General features: G+C 41.5%; 1 protein-coding gene across 9 annotated transcripts in view; it reads right to left on the reverse strand.

Annotated features, from left to right (window-relative positions):
- CNTRL (centriolin) overlaps positions 1-13,497 on the reverse strand; it is a 93,118-nt gene that overhangs the window by 34,760 nt on the left and 44,861 nt on the right. For all 9 annotated transcript variants that reach the window (XM_066256344.1, XM_066256348.1, XM_066256347.1 and 6 more), the window contains 8 exons: positions 10,522-10,667; positions 9,738-9,945; positions 9,084-9,263; positions 6,614-6,793; positions 5,747-5,863; positions 5,317-5,461; positions 4,691-4,839; positions 713-902 (listed from right to left, as the gene is read on the reverse strand). In XM_066256344.1, the coding sequence (XP_066112441.1) occupies positions 713-902; positions 4,691-4,839; positions 5,317-5,461; positions 5,747-5,863; positions 6,614-6,793; positions 9,084-9,263; positions 9,738-9,945; positions 10,522-10,667 (1,315 nt within the window). The remainder of the gene's footprint in view (positions 1-712; positions 903-4,690; positions 4,840-5,316; positions 5,462-5,746; positions 5,864-6,613; positions 6,794-9,083; positions 9,264-9,737; positions 9,946-10,521; positions 10,668-13,497) is intronic.

The following is a 13,497-nucleotide window of genomic DNA, read 5'->3' on the forward strand; positions in this document are numbered from 1 at the left end:
CCACAGCCCTCGCCAGTGCTGGTTTCCTTACTCACCTCCCCCACAATCTGGAACTGTGTGTATCACTGATGGCAGAGAGCCTCGCAAAGAGCAGGCATTCAAGAAACAGATCCTGAACGAACCAATTCAGAAGGCGATATTCCCATTTTAAAGATTTCCAGTTTCAGAGTAGATAAATAATTTGTCTAGGATCACACAACTACTTAGTGAAAGAGCTAGGATTTACCGCCTCTATCCCACAAAGCTTTAGATGACAGACCTCTAACGTTTCAGTTTAGGCAAGCACACGAGTGCCGTGATTCGAGGACGTACGCTGCCATGCTCCAGGGGCACAGGCAGTGCTCAGTCTGTCTGGTGAGGCAGGTGGAGGAAAGCTCCATAAAAGGAGTGGGGTTTGAGGACCTACCTGGATGAGTAGAATAGGTTTGGGAGAAGAAAGAAGAAAAAAGGACATTCCAAACAGAGGGCTTAAAACACGGAGGTCTGAGGAACGTGGCACGCTGCATCTCAAGGCAGCTGGGTATGGCTGACGTGTGGGAGAATGATGGGAGGTGAGACAAAAGGACAAGAGGTCACTGGCCAAGACCAAATGACAGAGGACTTTGCAGAGCATGCTAAGGAGTTTGGACTGTGTCTTATGAACTTCAGGGAGCCAAAAAAAGGTTACTAAACACACAAGAGAAATGCAACTACTTTACATGACTTAACTTACCTCTATTTGAAAACGATTTATGCAGCCCACTCCTGATGGGAGAATAAACCCAGTGTCCTGAGGCGGGTGGTGGTCCGCTGCCTTCCTTCCCATCTGGCCACCCAGGATGTGGTTTTCTAAGAGGAGTTGAGGAGGTACACTTTAGGCCAACACCAGAGTCCTTGGTGGCCTGGGAACTGTGGCTGGAAACCTAAAACAAATGACAGCAGAACACACTATTACATATGCGAAGGCTGATTTGGAGAAATGTCAAGTCTAGAGCAAAACTGAGATGTAACGAAGTTGACAAAACCCTTTTTTTTTTTATATACCATAATTCTTACTTTTTCCAGACAGAAGCGAGATGTGATTGCATGGTCTTGCAAAATGCATGGGTGTCAGCCACTCTATTCCAGTACTTATCTTTCCTGGTGGGGTCTCTTTTTTAGCCCTTGTCCTGATGGCCCAGCAACTGAGGCAAAGGACACCAGAGAACTTTCAAGGGAATCGGGGCATATTAGTCTCCCACTGCCCTAGGAGCTTGGTATGGCTTTCAATGAAACCAGGAGCTGGTTCTTTGAAAAGGTAAACAAGATCGATGAACCTTTAACCAGACTCACCAAGAAAAAAAGAGAGAGGACTCAGATAAACAAATTAGAAATTAGAGTGGAGAAATAACAACTGAAACAACAGAAATACAAAATATTGTAAGAAAATACTATGAAAAACTGTACGCCAAAAAACTAGACAACCTAGATGAAATGGACAAATTCCTTAAAACATATAATCTTCCAAAAATTAATCTGGAAGAATCAGAAAACCTAAACAGACCAATTACAACAAATGAGATTGAAACAGTTATCAAAAAACTCCCAAGAAAGAAAAGTCCTGGGCCTGATGGCTTCACAAGTGAATTCTACCAAATATTCGAAGAAGAACTAACTCTTATCCTTCTCAAGCTATTTCAAAAAATTCAAGAGGAAGGAAGACTTCCAAGCTCCTTTTTTTTTTTTTACAGAGGCAGAGATAGGGACAGACAGACAGGAACGGAGAGAGATGAGAAGCATCAATCATCAGTTTCTCGTTGCGCGTTGGGACTTCTTAGTTGTTCATTGATTGCTTTCTCACATGTGCCTTGACCGCGGGCCTGAATTCAGCAGACCGAGTAACCCCCTGCTGGAGCCAGGGGCCTTGGGTCCAAGCTGGTGAGCTCTTTGCTCAAGCCAGATGAGCCCGCATTCAAGCTGGCGACCTCGGGGTCTTGAACCTGGGTCCTTCCACATCCCAGTCCGACGCTCTATCCACTGCGCCACCACCTGGTCAGGCCCAAGCTCCTTTTATGAGGCGAGCATAATTCTGATTCCAAAACCAGGCAAAGACAACACAAAGAAAGAAAATTATAGGCTAATATCCCTGATGAATTTAGATGCTAAAATCCTCAACAACATATTAGCAAACTGGATCCAGCAATATATGAAAAAAAATCATACACCATGATCAAGTGGGATTTATTCTTGGGAGGCAAGGCTGATACAATATTTGCAAATCAATCAATGTGATTCATCACATAAACAAAAGGAAGAAGAAAAACCACATGATAATTTCAATAGATGCAGAAAAAGCATTTGATAAAATCCAGCACCCATTCATGATCAAAACTCTCAGCAAAGTGGGAACACAGGGAACATACCTCAACATGATAAAGGCCATCTATGACAAACCCACAGCCAACATCATACTCAATGGGCAAAAATGAAAAGCAATCCCCTTATGATCAGGAATAAGGCAGGGGTGCCCCCTTTCACCACTCTTATTCAATATTGTTCTGGAAGTCCTAGCCATAGCAATCAGACAAGAAAAAGAAATAAAAGGCATCTAAATTGGAAAAGAAGAAGTAAAACTATCATTATTTGCAGATGATATGATATTGTATATAGAAAACCCTAAAGTTTCAGTCAAAAAACTACTAGACCTGATAAATGAATTCAGTAAAGTGGCAGGATTTAAAATTAATACTCAGAAATCAGAGGCATTTTTATACACTAACAATGAACTGTCAGAAAGAGAAATTAAGGAAGCAATCCCCTTTACCACTGCAGCCAAAAAAATAAAGTACCTAGGAATAAATTTAACCAGGGGGATTAAAGACCTGTACTTGGAAAATTATAAAACATTGATAAAAGATATCAGAAAGATACAAATAAGTGGAAGCATATACCATGCTCATGGTTAGGAAGAATAAACATCATTAAAATGTCTATATTATCCAAAGCAATTTATAAATTCAATGCAATACCAATTAAAATACCAATGACTTACTTCAAAAATATAGAACACATATTCCAAAAATTTATATGGAACCAAAAGAGAACAAGAATAGCCTTAGCAATCTTGAAAAGGAAGAATAAAGTGGGAGGTATCACATTTCCGGATATCAAGTTATACTACAAGGCCATTGTACTCAAAACAGCCTGGTACTGGCATATAGGTCAATGGAACAGAACTGAGAACCCAGAAGTAAACCCACACTTTTATGGACAACTGGTATTTGACAAAGGAGGTAATAGCATACATTGGAGTAAAGACAGCCTTTTCAACAAAGGGTGTTGGGAAAATTGGACAGCTACCTGCAAAAAATAAAACTAGACCACCAACTTACACCATTCACAAAAATAAACTCAAAATGTATAAAAAACTTAAATGTAAGTCATAAAACCATAAACATCTTAGAAGAAAACATAGGCAGTAAGCTCTCTGACATCTCTTGCAGCAATATATTTGCCAATTTATCTCCACAGGCAAGTAAAATAAAAGACAGGATAAACAAATGGGACTATATCAAACTAAAAAGTTTCTGACTGCTAAAGACAATAAGAACAGAATAAAAAGACAAACTACACAATGGGAGAATATATATGACAATATGTCTGATAAGGGGTTAATAACCAAAATTTACAAAGAACTTGTAAAACTCAATACCAGGAAGACAAACAATCCAATCCAAAAATGGGCAAAAGAAATGAATAGACACTTCTCCAAAGAGGACATACAGTTTGCCAATAGGCATATGAAAAAATGCTCAACATCACTAATTATTAGAGAAATGCAAATTAAAACCACAATGAGATATCACCTCACACCAGCCAGAATGGTGCTCATCAACAAAACAACACAGAATAAGTGCTGGCGAGGATGTGGAGAAAAGGGAACCCTCCTGCACTGATGGCGGGAATGAAGACTGGTGTAGCCACTGTGGAAATAGTATGGAGATTCCTCAAGAAATTAAAAATCAAACTGCCTTTTGACCCAGCTATCCCACTTTTAGGAATATACCCCAAGAACACCATAGCACTGTTTCAAAAGAAGAAATTCACCCCCATGTTTATGGCAGCATTGTTCACAATAGCGAAGATCTGGAAACAGCCCAAGTGTCCGTCAGAGGACGAGTGGATTAAAAAGCTTTGGTTCGTATATACTATGGAATACTACTCAGCCATAAGAAATGATGACATCGGATCATTTACAACAACATAGATGGACCTTGATAACATTATACTGAGTGAAATAAGTAAATCAGAAAAAACTAAGAACTATATGATTCTATACATAGGTGGGACATAAAAATGAGACTCAGAGACATGGACAAAAGTGTGGGGGTTACGGGGGGGGGGAGGAGAGGGAGGGGGTTGGGGGAGGGGAGGGGCACAAAGAAAATCAGTTAGAAGGTGACAGAAGACAATTGGACTTTGGGTGATGGGAATGCAGCATAATCAAATGTCAAAATAACCTAGAGATGTTTTCTCTGAACATACGTACCCTGGTTTATCAATGTCACCCTATTAAAATTAAAAAATAAATAAAATTAAAAGAAAAATCTCAATGCATGGTTTGGGTTAGTTGTGTGTTCTTGACATCTGTTCACAAATTTGCGGAAGGGAACACTGTCACACCTTCTTCAAGAAAATCCAGTACATACTCCCAGCACCCCAGACTTCCTACTTTTGACGATGATGGTGGTGGCATAAAGTACCAATAGCCTCGTCTTTTGAAAGGATCTGCCATGCTGCTGATGTAATCATTCTGATGAGAAACTTCACGCCGAAGTTCAGCAATTTCTTTCAAAACGTTTTCAAAACTTCCTTTGTTATCTGGAAAGGAAAACTGTTCTATAAAGTGGCTATAAAATCATCCATTTCCTTCCTTTCTCAACATACAAAAGCAATTCCCTGAGAGTCAATGATTTTTATCAGTTCCTCAAAGCTGACTTGCAGCCTGCCCTTTGGTAATGAGATTTTGTTAACACTTAAAAGAGGACAGACATCTCCTTCTGTTGACCACTTATAAAGTAAGCCAGAGAAGAAAAATAAACAGATTTTTAAACATTATTTCTTTTAAAAATAGAAAAATAAATTTGTCTCTTTGTAATCAAATCCCTTAATACTCTGCTTACATAAAATGTTTTAATTCTTTGCTTTTACTTATTAAGCTAATTATCACAGCTATGTAAATTAAGCATCGAACTGATCTGTAACAGTTAAATAAATTTGCTAAAGGTCAAAAACAAACAAAATGTTTTGATTTTAGAACTATAATACCACAACCAAAACCAAAGCCCAACACTTTACCAGTTCCAGAGAGGTCTAGTAAATTCCGCAGCCTTGCGATCTCTGTCCTTTGCCTCTCCATGGTCTCATGCAGCTTCTGGACTTCTAGCACCTGTGCGTCTGCTCCTTTGGTCCCTACATCTACTTTCTCCATCTCAATGCGAAACTATTAGAAATCACATACACAAAGTTCCCAATGAGTCTTCTTTCCCAAATGCTCATATCCCTGCCACTTGATTGTAATGCTTTCATTTTACGTACACCTTTCTAATGAGGAACCTGCATTACTCCTTATCATTAAAGTGCACTGACCTTAGCACACAGTAGAAAATAAAGCACTGACTAGCTAGTGATTGCACTTCAAAATTCTGAGGTGTCACCTACAGTCTCCAGTCTTTTTGGAACTGACAAGGACCCAACCAAGAGGCGGTCTCAGGGAACCAGCACCGACCTGTTCCTCTTTATCCCTGAGAAGATTCTGCAGCAGTTCGATCTCTGCTTCTGCTCGGCTCAGATCTCTGGCTGCTTGTGCTGCCTTTCGGCTAAACCTCTCCGTTTCCTGCAACTCCTGCTGGGACGGGGGTGAGAAAGGCACCAGCGCGGTCACAGGCTGTCTTCTTCATCTCCCTCTTCCTCCCAGCCTGATTCCTCGGCCTCCATCACACGGCATGCCTAGCTGTCCCACGTACATGTGACATGCAGTCCCACCCTGCCCTGTGGTGTTCCCGTCACCTGGCAGCCTGCTCCAGCCCTCTGTGGGGTCGAGTGAGCAGGGCACCTCATCAGAAGGAGCAAGGGCTAATTGTTTTCTTCACTGTTTTACAGTCTTCTATGACTGGTGTCTCTTTGGACTCTCATTAGATTCTCTCCTATGATCTATGGTCTTAATCTCATTAGCATTTGCATCCTATAAAGACTAACAGACATTATCTCAGTCAGGAGTCCTAACAGCTATATGAGGTAAAATATTAAACATCTGATTGTACAAGAGGAAAATCTGAGATTGAGCAGGACTGTATGGCAAGCCTCTGAGACCTCTGTTTGGGGGTGTATTAGCAGCTACCTCCCTCAGCAGAACCCCACACTGAGGTAGGGATGGCATGTTTCACTGGATGGTTCCTTTCAGGACCAATAGAGTGCAAGACCCATGGCAGAGCTATGATGGCAGAGACATAATCTTCAGGTCTGAAGGGAAACAGATAGCTTCGGAGTTTATAAAATAGCCAAAGTCTAAAAGAGGATCAATAATACAAGTTGTTACAGTTTTGACAGCAGTGGCACTGGTGGAAACTGGGGAGCTCTGTCCCTGTGGACTCACCTCTGCTCGCTCCTGGTTAATTTTCATAACAGTTCCATGAAGGGACTTAAGCTGGTCTTTAGCAATAGTAAGCTCAGCTGTAGCTAGCTTATCAGAGGCGGCCACAGCCTTCTTTAGTTTCTTTAATTCTTTATCTAAACCAAGCAACTGCTCCTGAGATTTGGCATCTTCAAGTTTCTTCTAAAATAAAAGAAACATTAGTTAAACATATGAATCATTTGGTAGCAATGAATTAATAAAGCTCCCATGAGGGCGGAATCTGTTTACTGCTATACATCCCATGCATAAACAATACCCGGTACACAGCAGGTGCTGCATAAATATTCATGAAGTGAATGAATAGGTAAAATCATCTCAAAACTGTACGATAAACTCAGAATGAAATCAGGCTTCCTAGTCAAGATTCTTAGCGCCCGTACATTCCTTCACTGGAAAGACAGTTCTTGGCACATCGCTAAGTGACGGCCCACCTGCTTGGAAAGCTGAGTCAGGCGGTAGGCATATGGTGACAACAGACTTGGCTGCTGCCCTCAGGAGCTGAGGAGAGACATAGTCAACAAACACACAGACCGATGGAGAGCCAGAACTCGGTCAGTCCTACCGGGACAGGAGAGGGCGCATTTTGGGAGATGGGCAGGGAGAGAATAGGTTGGTGGGAGGCAGCAGTCTGGGAGAACAGCAGAAGAACACGGTCTGGGGTAAGAAACGGCCTGTGCGGAGGCCAGGAAGGAAGACAGAACTTGGCATGCTTGATGAACTGAAAGAGGAGCTTAGTGAAAAAAGGGGTGAACTAAACACAGGCAATCATGCAGGGCCTCATAAGCTTAAGAATTTGGTCTTTATATTATAAACAACAGATGCTATTAGAGACGGGGTGGGGGGGTGGGGGGGGAGGTGATACAAATGTAAACGACAAGACACAATTTACATTCTGAAAGAGCATGCTGGCTGCTCTGTGAAGCAGGGTCACGAGCAGAAACGGGAGACCTTTCAGGTGGTTACAGTCATTATCCAGGAGAGGGCTGATGGCTGGATGAGGGTGGCGGCATTGGAGAAGAACAAAGGACATATATTCCAGCTACATTTTGGAGGCAGGCTCAGTAAGAGTTGGAGACTGATGGTTCTCAGTGAAGTATGAAGCAAGCCATTCGCTGAGGATGGGAGGAGGGCGAGGGTGGGTGTGAGGAGTAAGGAGAGATGAACAACAGAGCACAAGAGAATGAGCTTACTAGAGACAAGGGTATAGTTTCCCATTGGAGGTTGGTGACCAAGAGCTTACAGTGATACCCCGATGTCTGGATGGGTGATTTCTTTCTCTAGGAATACTTTGCATGTCTGCAAGTCCAAAGAAAGCTAATAGCTGCAGTTTTGTCAGAGAAGTAAGACAGGAGAAAAAGGGCAAAGGATTTGAAGATAATTGCAAAAATGGTGAAGATAATTACAAAAATCACAGTGATAGACTATGGAATTTAAGTTGGACGAAGAGAAAAATAAAGACAGAGAGGCTTAACAAACAGATCAAGTGTAGCGCACTGAAATTCTCAGTAAGATTGAAAAGTTGTCAGTACGGGGGTGCTGGTAAGATAAGCGTTATGATCAATGTAACACTTCAGTTTGTGATTTCAAAGGTGGTAGGCACAATTTGGACAAAGTCTAGGATCTGACAATGGGAGTAGAGGGTTCTTTGACTGAGAAGTTCAAAGAAAGGGCAGAGTGTGAGAAAGAAAGATGAGTTTTAAAGTAATTTACCACAAATGTGTCCAATTGGGCAAGAGGTTTTTTTTGTGTTTTTTTTTCTCCTCTGTATTTTTCTGAAGTTGGACACGGGGAGGCAGTCAGACAGACTCCCGCATGCACCCAACCAGGATCCACCCAGCACGTCCACCAGGAGGCGATGCTCTGCTCATCTGGGGCGTTGCTCTGTTGTAACCAGAGCCATTCCAGCGCCTGAGGCAGAGGGCATAGAGCCATCCTCAGCGCCCGGGCAAACTTTGCTCCAGTGGAGCCTTGGCTACGGGAGGGGTAGAGAAAGACAGAGAGGAAGGAGAGGGGGAGGGGTGGAGAAGCAGATGGGTGCTTCCCCTGTGTGCCCTGGCCAGGAATCGAACCCGGGACTCCTGCATGCCAGGCCAATGCTCTACCACTAGGCTAACCGACCAGGGCCTGGGCAAGAGGTTTTAAGGAGGCAAACTCACCCCCATAGCATTGAGTACCACCTAACCGGCTCTAAAGTCACTCCTTACATTCCCAATTCTCTATTCTCTTATTTGCATCGGTCATGCACCCTTGTTTAAGGCCCTTGATTTGAGGAAATGCATCCATTATTTCTCTTAGGTTAGGTTCACCTCGGGGCCAACAATGCAGCCAGAGGCGACTGTGGAGCACACGCCTCCCTTGTCAGCTGGCCTGATGACTGGGGGCAGGACCAGGCAGCAGGGATTTGTGTGTCTCACTTTCTTAGTCTTCCTACCTTTTTTTCTAACTCTTGGAGTTGGGCCAGGATTCTTTCCTTCTCTTCATCAGCTTCCTGTAGTTGGAGATCTGTGAGGCCTTGGAGTTCCTCCATACTTTTTAGACTTTCTTGCAAATAGTGAATTTCATTCTCTAACTGCTGGACCCTTGCTTCATGTTGTCTCTTATCCAAATTAATCTGTGAGAAAATGGAAGTTTCAAAGACAATTTTTAAGCAAAATAAAAATTTTTTAGAGAATTATATTTCATTTTACTGAAGAGTATAACAAAATTGTGTACTCAGAGTTACTGGGGATAGTTTTCTCTTGCATATTCTCTAGGATATATTTTAATGATTGCCTCAGTAAAAGAAGTACCTCAAGCAAAATCTGATTCTAGCTCTATACTCTAGCAATATGGCTTCATTTACCTGCATGTTAAGAAACCTATCTCCCTTCTTCTAGGACAAGGCAAACACAGTGTCACAAAGAAGCACGACTTTGACATCAGTCACCATCCTTAAGCTTGAATTTCAGTCACACTCAGCTTGACTTGTTATGAGTGAAAATAACATTTGTACTGTATTTACACAAGAAAGGGAGCATTGTAATTTGCTGAAAAATGTGAATATTTGCCATACACTTCCCTCCAGCTGCCTCTTGCCCCTTCTTACTCTTGCTCCAAGGGCTCTCTCACAGGCCTGCCTGAACTCTTCTTGTCCACTTGCCAGTTTCTCCTGTTGCAGAGCCATTTCTTCCTGGAGTTTCCTCTCTCTCACTTGTGCTTCCTCTCTTTCCCACTGAGAGCATGCCAGGATTTCACTGAGCTGTTTCTGCAAATCAGCAAGACTTTTCCCTAAGACATCTGAAGGACTGGGGATTCTGATAAGGGAGAAAAACATAGTATAAATGTGACATTTTATTTTGATGCTAGCTACCAGGTACAAACATACTGGTAACATCAGTGCAGGAGTAAAGAGTTGTGTGGGATGAGACTGGTGTCAGCCCACAGCAATTACTAAACATCCCCTAAGTCAAACCATTGCTTTATCAAATGACTCAGTCACTCTGAAAATACAGGCTAACAACATCTGCTCAAAGAATAAATGTCCATTTCATATATTTAAATTAGCCTCAGTTTTCTCTGGATAGTTTTCTATTTAAAATGTATAATGTATCTCTACTTCCTAATCATACGCAATGAATTTTCTATAGAGTTAGTCTTAAAAACCTTTGTTTTTAAATTAAATACCAAAAAATATAATAAATTTAAAATGTAAAAAAAAATCAATGACAGATAATTTGAGTCAAGCAATCTTATGTCTCAACTATGAAAATATGATAAAGGGAAACGTTACAAAAGAAATCAGCCATTTTACAGTACTTGGAAAGGTGAGCTCATCACTGACCCTCAGAGCTCGGCCCACTGTATGCTTGGAGGTCTTGACTGTCCATTACCTCATCTCCCCAGCCCCCGACTTGAGTCTTCTCCGCAGCTCGTCCACACGAGCTGCCACTTCTTCTGGGCGAATCAAACCATCAACCACATTGTTGAGATGATTCTGGAAATCTTTAAGTTGCTGTTTTAACAGGTTATTGTCATCCTATGAAGGGGAGTAAAATGGGGAGGTAAAAGTTAGCAAAACAAAATTTAAAACACACCCACATATACAGCCTGTATTTCTTGTCATATGACAGTTTTATTCAACATCTTTTACTAATTTTTTAAACCCTTTCCACTAGGGCTGGCTGACAATGTCTGAATCTACTGATCAATATGAAGTCACAAAAGATACAACCAGCCATTATATCTCCTGATGTGATGCAAAGAGAAGTTCGTATGAACACTACCTATGAATGTTTTCTTGCCAAAAACTAACTTGAATCTAAATAAACCTCCATGTGTGGTATAAATCAATGCCACGGGGATGCAAACAACAAAATCTAGACTATAGAAAACTCTACAGGATAAAGACCTAGTTTCCTTTAACACATAACAAATTTTAAAAAGAGGAAATCTATAGACAAGACACTTGAGAATCAAGTCAAACAAATGCAATGAGTGCACCTTATTTGGATCCCAAGTCCAACAAAATACTCAGATCCATCTGTCAACCAACTGAAAAATGGAGTATCTAATACTGAAGCTTCTCTAATAGTTTTTAATTCTCTGAGGGAGTATTTGTTATATGCCAGCATATTTTCACTACCAACAAACTAACAAACATAGCTAAACTTCAGGATTAAATTAAAAAATGGCTCTTCCACATACAATTGCTAGTATTTCCCTAAGTTGTACAGAAAAATAGTTCTTTCTCCTAAGTTACTAACTATATTCCTCTGAATACCTACCTGAGTGATTAATTTACTTTGCTCAGTGTAACGCTGTGAACTAAAATGGAGAATTTAGGATTGCACTGGATGTGTTAAGTGCCTGTTCTATCTAGAAGGCATCTTATCTGTAAACTGTCTCTCCCCAATGCCCTTAAGTGGCCATTATGTGTACTATTGTCTAATCCTGGCTAAATGTGATCTGACCCAAGACCAGTAAAATCCACTGAAAACAAGTTCTCACGCTCGCTAAAAATTGAACCAAGATCCAGTACAGCAAGACTGTGTAAGAGCTGGACCCGTAAAGATACGTCAGCTAAGGGCTAGGATCCATGTTGGACTAAATGCAATGCTCAGAGAGACAAAGGAGGAGAAAGAAGAGGGCCCTGAAGCTCCTGAAAGATGGACAGAACAGCTCTGGTTTCTGGTGAGCTACCTCCTTTCCTGAGGTGGTGTTAGTAGGTTTCAATTCACTGAAACCAAAGGACTTCTGACAAATACAAATGAGGTGTGTTTACCCTCTGTAGTAGGTTAGTAGGCTAAATAACCAGAGGGCCGAGTTCTAACGCAGACAGTCTCACAGAATGGGCCAGCATTCCGGAAAGCTGACTTCAGTTTCTATTTTGGAGAGGCCCCAGAAGAATATATTTTAGTTTTTTTCTTTAAAGATGTGAAATATTTATGAGTGCAATAAAATTGAATGGCAGAATTCTGAGAATTATTAAAGTTGGGTCAATAAGAGGTCATGACTATACTCTGTTTTTTGTGATTATTTGAAATTTTCCAAAGTAGAAATAAAAATAAGCCCTGGCCGGTTGGCTCAGCGGTAGAGCGTCGGCCTGGCGTGCAGGGAACCCGGGTTCGATTTCCTGCCAGGGCACATAGGAGAAGCGCCCATTTGCTTCTCCACCCCCCCCCCCCCCTTCCTCTCTGTCTCTCTCTTCCCCTCCCGCAGTCAAGGCTCCATTGGAGCAAAGATGGCCCGGGCACTGGGGATGGCTCCTTGGCCTCTGCCCCAGGCGCTAGAGTGGCTCTGGTTGCGGCAGAGCAACGCCCAGGAGGGGCAGAGCATCGCCCCTGGTGGGCGTGCCGGGTGGATCCTGGTCGGGCGCATGCGGGAGTCTGTCTGACTGTCTCTCCCCGTTTCCAGCTTCAGAAAAATACAAAAAAAAAAAAAAATAGTAATAATCCAATGAACACTCAACACATACATCTCACACTAAAAATAAAAAAAAATGTATATTTTTATATTTGCTTCAGAAGTTGAACTGATAGCAGTAAAAATTTAATTCTAGGTTTTTAGATTTCCTTAAATTTTGAGGAAAAAATATGTAAAGCACTGGAGAGAGAATTTGGGTAAGCTTAGTCTTATTTGTCACTATCCTCCTTGTATGACTTTCTGGAAGCTTTCCCCAAACCACAGCAACTCTGCCCTTAATTCTGGTGAGGTGTAACAGCTGCCATCTCAGTCAGAAGCAGCCCCTGACCCACAGATTTGGAAACTGAATATTGATCCAGGTACTTGTTCATTCAGACATCTGTCCTCTTTGAAAGAGTTTAATTATCTGGAAAATCCTGTCTACCTGCTTCTCCTGCAGTTTGTTGGTCACATTTTTGTGACAATAGCTACAAAAATATTTAGCCAAAGAAAACCCCTAGCAATGTAAAATGACTGCATTTTTAACAGCATCCTTTCTGAGACAGGGATTGTAAAAAAGTTTTACTGCAACCTATGCTAGTTAAATTCCTGGATAGATACTTAAGTGGGAAAAGAAGGAACCAATCTGATAACTTTAGCTCAGTCTGGTGACAAATTTGCTTCTAGGAGAAAAACAGGGTTACTTTCACCCATGAGTGTACACTGCCTTGTGTGTTTACTATTGACACTGCCTCCATCTCTTTGCACCACAAAGGATATACATTTTAATAATTTTAAAACAATAGGCTCATACGGGAACAGTGGCTCTGATACTGTTCCACACATAATTTCTTTTTTCTAATCATTCAAATTGCTTACTACATGTTAGAGCAGGTTGTCAAGTTGCTTACTAAAGACATCAATACCTTTGAGTGTCCCATGTAAGAATGTATTCAGAACCAACA

This window comes from Saccopteryx bilineata, chromosome 2, assembly GCF_036850765.1.
Source record: "Saccopteryx bilineata isolate mSacBil1 chromosome 2, mSacBil1_pri_phased_curated, whole genome shotgun sequence".
Classification (NCBI taxonomy): Eukaryota; Metazoa; Chordata; class Mammalia; order Chiroptera; family Emballonuridae; genus Saccopteryx; species Saccopteryx bilineata.